This window comes from Myotis davidii, unplaced genomic scaffold, assembly GCF_000327345.1.
Source record: "Myotis davidii unplaced genomic scaffold, ASM32734v1 scaffold687, whole genome shotgun sequence".
Classification (NCBI taxonomy): domain Eukaryota; kingdom Metazoa; phylum Chordata; class Mammalia; order Chiroptera; family Vespertilionidae; genus Myotis; species Myotis davidii.
Window position 1 is genome coordinate 17,426 of NW_006298971.1, and position 6,514 is coordinate 23,939.

The 6,514-nt window shown below is 38.6% G+C and overlaps 1 protein-coding gene across 3 annotated transcripts in view; it reads left to right on the forward strand.

The window, feature by feature from the left end:
• The window catches only part of SCAMP5 (secretory carrier membrane protein 5), a 27,894-nt gene that overhangs the window by 4,753 nt on the left and 16,627 nt on the right, over positions 1-6,514 (forward strand). The window contains exons 2-3 of one of the 3 annotated variants that reach the window (XM_006774564.2): positions 699-771; positions 3,834-3,845. In XM_006774564.2, coding sequence (XP_006774627.1) covers positions 759-771; positions 3,834-3,845 — 25 coding nt within the window. In that variant the 5' untranslated portion in view covers positions 699-758. Of the gene's footprint in view, positions 1-698; positions 772-3,833; positions 3,915-6,514 lie in introns of those variants that run through there. The other 2 variants (XM_015571025.1, XM_006774565.2) reach the window with 2 other exon arrangements.

Here is a 6,514-nt window from a genome sequence, read left to right on the forward strand (position 1 = left end):
CATATATATATACCGGAAATGAACAAGGGGGGAGGTAACTACAATTATTAATAAACGCATTTATATGTTGTATAAAAAGTCACAAAATTCTAAGAAATTCTGTCATTATATACATCATTGTTTTTCTAATTGAAATTAAAAAGCAGTCAAAATGACTTCCTTGGGCAATCTAGTGTTAAGCCCCCTAGAATCCAGTTACTACCCAGTTAGCTCCCTGTCTCTCTTCGTTGTTTTTCTTGGAGGACTTCAGTGCTGGACAAGTCTCCCACTCCACATCCCATTGTCTCATGGGAGGCAGTGCCTCTTCCTGCCACCCTTTCTACCAGGTACTCCTGAGTGTGGTCATTATTGGCATGTGACTACCTCTGAAATCTTAAATTCCAGTATACTCTGACCACAGTCCAACTTTTACTTTACCTACTTTGGGACCCTAAAGAGCTCTCTCGTTCTCTGATACCTCCATTTTTTCTATACGATGAGCATCACACCTTCTATGTCTTATCTGGATCCCATAGTTCAGGATTTTAACCATTCTCTGGCCCATGCCCTCAACTAACCTGCCACTTTGCCTGCGTGTCCCAACCCAGCAGCAGAAGTCGCAATTCACATACCAGAGCAGTTTGGTTCTACTTCCATGCGGGGTCCCCAGCCTCAGCTGTCCCTCCACCATTTTTTTTTTTTTTTTTTTTTTTTTTTAGAAATCCTTTCCCTCATCACTGGGGACTCTTGAGAGAAAGGAGGAAGATAGAAGAATACTAATGAAAGATAAAGGTATTTCTTTAGTGACGTAAGTAAGGGTCGGGAAGCAAGATGGAGAACACCGACTTACCGAGTGTTTAGAGTGTCAAGGGCCTGAAATTTAAGCCCCAGTGTTGACCAATGGCATGGCCAAACATTAACAATTAAATAGCTACATACACCTTAGTCATAGCATAGAGAAACCTTGCCAAATACACAGAGTTGTTATTTAAATTTAGATAGTACTTCACTTTAGTTCAAATTATTTGTCAATTAGTTAACTCATGATTTGTCAAATTTTGAAGGAAGATCTGATTTCCAGACATCCTCAAAGATCATGCTCCCTAACAATAGTGAACGGTTATTCTACTCTTACCACATGCATCATGCATACTGTTTGGCCTATGAAACTACATCATATTAACTAAATGAAAGACATAGCACCTTTGGCTGAGGAGGACATAGTGGAATTAATTAGTAACAAATGAACATCAAAATGTAACAGGTAAATAATACATCAGATGAGAAATAATAAATGATGAAATGTTGGGTCAGCATGATTTTATGATTATTGCAAAAAAGTAAAAAAATTTGTGATTATTAAAAAAGAAAGAAAGAAAGAAAGAAAGTCCTTTCCCTCTTCCCAACAACTCCTAGTTCCATTTCATGGGAGGAGTATTCCAAACTGGGCTACTCTCTCCAAACCCTTTATTTATGGAAAGGGTGATTGGGGGTTTGTGGGAGAAGTGGAACCACACCCATGTTTCTCCACTTCTTGAATCTCAGCAGAAGGAAGGATCCTAATCTAATATGCCTATTCTGTGCTATGGAAGCTGGCCCTCTGTCTCCTGAGATACTAATGTCCATCAGCTATTTTCCCTTCTAACTGTACCAGCTTGTAAATAAGCTCATCTCCTATCTGGAAAAAACTTTCTAACCCTATGTTCTCCACTAGTTGCTGCTGTTTTAAACCAGTGGCTTTGTCTTTTTGCAAAAATGATATATGACCATTGTAGAAATATTAGAAAAGAAAGATAAAAAATAAAGAAAACAAATAACATAATCTTTTTAAAAATATACTTTAGCCGAAACCAGTTTGGCTCAGTGGATGGAGTGTCGGCCTGCGGACTGAAGGGTCCCAGGTTCGATTCCGGTCAAGGGCATGTACCTGGGTCGCAGGCACATCCCCAGTGGGAGATGTGCAAGAGGCAGCTGATCGATGTTTCTCTCATCATCGATGTTTCTAACTCTCTGTCCCTCTCCCTTCCTCCCTATTGGAGCTCAAGCCTGTGGCATGTGCCTTGACCCAGAATCAAACCAGTGACCTCTTGGTGCATGGGTCAGTGCTCAACCACTGAGCAACACAGGCCGGGCTAACACTCTATATTTTTAAAAAGAAGAAGAAGAATAAAATTCTTCAGTGGCTGACAGGACTCTGAGAATAAAGCTCAAATCCTGCTCATGGCCTTCAAGGCCTGGATGACCTTGGCCCCTCCCACTTATCAACCCTATTTTTGCCTTTCTGTTCCTCCCACTTCTTGGCTCTACTTTCTTCTGTTCCTTGAATATACTAGGCTGTTGGTCTCCTGATCTTCACACCTGTTTTCCTGATTCTCTTTTGCCCTAGCCATCTCTTACTCATCCTTCAGGATTCATCTGTATGAAGCCTTCCCTGGTTCCTCCAGGTCAAATCAGGGAGGTGCTCTGCTATGTTCCTACAGCTTTTTGTACTTGCTCTCCCAGAGCACTTCTCAGGCTGTGTTGTAATTGCTCATGAACTTAGCTGGATCCTGTACTCTGACTTTCTCCCTCTCAACTCCAACATGTCTCCAATATTACAGAAAAAATTGAAGCAGATACATGGGACTCTCACTCTCCTTTCCAAGGCCTTAAGCCTGCCTGCATCTGCTTGCATCATGCTCTCCTTCCTACCTTTTAGGATTGAGGCTTGTCTTACCTCCTTGCACTGGGTCCCATGCTTCTCCTCTTTAAAGGGTTAACTTCTGTCTATTGTAATTGCAACTTTTTCCCTGGATCCTTCACATCTCTAGCTTATTTATTTCCATCTTAAGCAACCATCAGCCATATCTCTTCTTGGACCCTATGTCCCACCTAGCTAGTGCCTTATCTCTCTCTATTCTCTTCCTAGGCATAGGCACCCTTTTTCAAAGAGCTGTCTACACCTGCTTACCTGTTCAACTATAGATCTAATTTGGCTGCCACTCTGATCCCCAGCCTTCCAAAACAATTCTTTTTGGGATCACAGATGACTTGTTGTTACTGAGTATAATGAACATTTTCAGCCCAGTCCTTTTCCTGCTGTCGTATTTGTTCACTGTCTACTGACTTTGAGACTCCACTCTCTTCTGCCTCATCAGTTGCTTCCTCTCATTCTTTGCCAGCTTATCCTCTTTTGCCTGACTTTTATCCATTTGTTTTTTCAAACAGGTAATAAATACATTCACATGATTCATAATTTGAAAAGATGTCCCAACTTTCATCAGTACTAAAATGAACATTTTGATATTTCAGAAAACATTTTAATGTCTGTGTCTTAAAATTTTGGGGCATCTTAAAATTACAATTTGGCAGTATTATTTTGTGTGTGTAAATAAAATTAACACTCTCTCTTAAAATCCATGGTGTCTTGGGGTAGATAGTCTAAAGATACATAGTAACAATTCTTTTTCCCCACTTGCTCCACATGTATTCAGTTTCTCTGTCCCCCAGGGAGCCACATTTTTTCCCTTTGATATCCTAGAGATTCTTTGAGTATCTATTACCAAATACATAAGGGTGGGGCAAAAGTAGGTTTACAGTTATTCATATGGAAAATAACACAATGATTAATAAATAATAGTGCAAGAATAAACTAAGTGTTTCTCATACACACAACTCTAAACCTACTTTTGCCCCACCCTGTGTGTGTATATATATTTTCCCCTCAATATTTTATTTTGAAAAATTTCAAAGCTACAAAAAGGTTTAAAGAACAGTGCAATGAACACCTGTACTAAGGTATGTCACCTAGACTCATCAATTATTAATATTTTTCACATTTGCTCTACCTATTTATCTTTTTTTTTTTTTTGCAGAACCATTTGAAAGTAAGTTGCAGACACTGTACCTGTAAATACTTCAGCATGTATCTCCTAAGAACAAAGATATTCTCCTATGTAACCACAACACCTAAGAAATTTAACACTGAATAACAATATCTACTATGCAATCTATTTTCAGATTTCTCTACTTGTCCTAAACATGTCCTTTAGAGCTGTGATTTAAAATTCTAGGATTCACTACAGGATCATTCATTGCATTTGGCTGTGTGTCTCTTAAGTCTTCTTTTAATTTAGATGAGTCCCCCTACCAATTTTTTGTCTTTCATGACATTAACATTTGTCTTGGAGAATTTTCCACAATCTGGATTTTTTAGGGTATTTTTTCATACTATTTTCAAAGTAAACATTTTGGCAACAACACTACATAGATGATCTTGTGTCTTTCTGTGTGTCAGGAGATGCATGATGTCCTTTGGTCCCATTACCAGAAATGCTGAATTTGGTCACTTGGTCTGCCAGATCTTCTCATTATTGAACTACTTTTTCTCTGTTGTGATTTATAACTAATCTAGGATGTGGTACTCAAACTGTGTGATTCTCTTATTAACAGCCATTGATCATCCTTGCTTGTATCAGTTCTTATACAAGGGCTACAGAGGGTATTTTTTTAAAAAATTCTTTGATTCTTTCTATTATTAGAACTTTTCCTTTCCTCTCTCTCTTTCTTTTGTATGTCACCCTAGACTTGTACATTATTTTCATTCAATGTGTTATAACCCACCCATGACTACATTCATATTTTTCAACTTGCATGCTGAAGTTGAAGAAGTATTGAAAGGAACACTTTAAAAAGATATTTTTATTGATTACAGAGAGAGGAAGGGAGAGGTAGAGAGAGATAGAAACATCAATGATGAGAGAGAATCATTGATAAGCTGCCTCCTGTGCACCCCCTACTAGGGATTGAGCCCAAAACCCAGGCATGTGCCCTGACCAGGAATTAAACTGTCAGTTCCTGGTTCATAGGTCAATGCTTAGCCACTGACCCACACCAGTCAGACCAAATATATATAACTTTATTTATTTTTCTTAAATAATGTGCAGGTATGTATGTATGTATTTATTTATTTTTGTTCATCCTCACCTGGGGATATTTTTCCATTGATCTTTTAGAGAGAGTTGAAGAGAAAGGGAAAGACAGAGAGAAACATTGATGTGAGAGAAACACATTGATTGGTTGCCTCCTGTATGCGCCTGACCAGGACCCAGGCCGTGTAGGACCCTGCAACCAAGGTGTGTGCCCAGAATCAAACCTGAGACCCTTTGGTCCACAGGCCAACGCTGTATCCACTGAACCAAACCAGGTAGGGCCAAATACCTATTTTAAATGAGACTTCTGACTTTTTGTTTAATTGACCAACTTTTAGTCTCAATTACATTAGATAAAAGAGGACTCCTACTGAAATAATAATATTAAATGTGAATTGCTTTATTGCGCAGTTACCGTATTCCCAGGTGAAAGGCCGCAGAAGGGGCACTTTTTACTGTATATAGCTTCACCCAGATTCACCAGTTGTGAACATGTGCTACATTTGCTTTGATTCTGTCTATATCTATCTCTTTATCATTTCTTCTTTTATGAACTATTTGAAGTGACATCATGATACTTTTTCCCTAAACACTTGAACACATCTTTCCTAAGAACAGGGCATGTCCTACAGCCTTGATACTATTATCCCACTCTAGAAATGTAACATAGGCACAATATTATCTAGTTTAGAGTCTATGTTCAAGTTTCCTTTGTTACTCCAGTGATTTTTTTCCCCTCAGTGATGTTCTTTATAGTATTTCCCTTAATCAAGGTTCACACAATGGTTTCCATTGCCATGTATTTTTAGTCTCCATTAGTTTAGAAAATCCCTTATCTCTTAAAAATTATCTTTGTCTTTTTTTTATTTTTCAGATGTTGGCTTTTTTTTAACAGTCTTGGTCATTGTAGGTTTTAGAATGCTTCACAACTTGGGTTTGTCTGACTGTTCCTCATGATTAGATTCAGGTTAAACATTGTGGGGCCTGAATACTATACAGGTGATGCTGTGCAGTCTCCCTGCCTCACATTGGGAGACCATAATGTCCATTTGTGTCATTATTGGTGAGGTTTAGTTTGATCATCTTGTTACGGTGGCTTCTCTAGCTTTCTTCACAGGATAAGTGCCTGTTTCCTTTTGTAATTCAGTCATCTTTGGCCTAGTACTTTGAGACTCTGTGACTCTCTGTGAACAGTCTTTCACCCAGAGAAAGGCTTAGCATTTATTGATGATCCTTGCCTGAATCAGCTATTTCCTTAGTGATTGCAAAATTGGGAGAGTCTTTTAATTCTTTTACATTCATAGCTAGCATTCTTCTGCAAAGGAGAGCTTTCTTTTTTTCTTTTCCCTCTCTTTTAAAAATAAGAGTGTCACTTTGGACTCACAAATTATTTTTAAAAAATCAGTGCATTATATTATTTTATTATTACTTTTGATACTCTTAATGGTCCCAAATTTGGCTGGTGGTACCCCTTCAGACTGGTGTCCTTTTTACATACCTCCATTCATTGAATAACTCATTTCTGGCACTACAAGATGTTCTAGGCCAGTGGTCGGCAAACTGCGGCTCGTGAGCCACATGCGGCTCTTTGGCCCCTTGAGTGTGGCTCTTCCACAAAATACCGA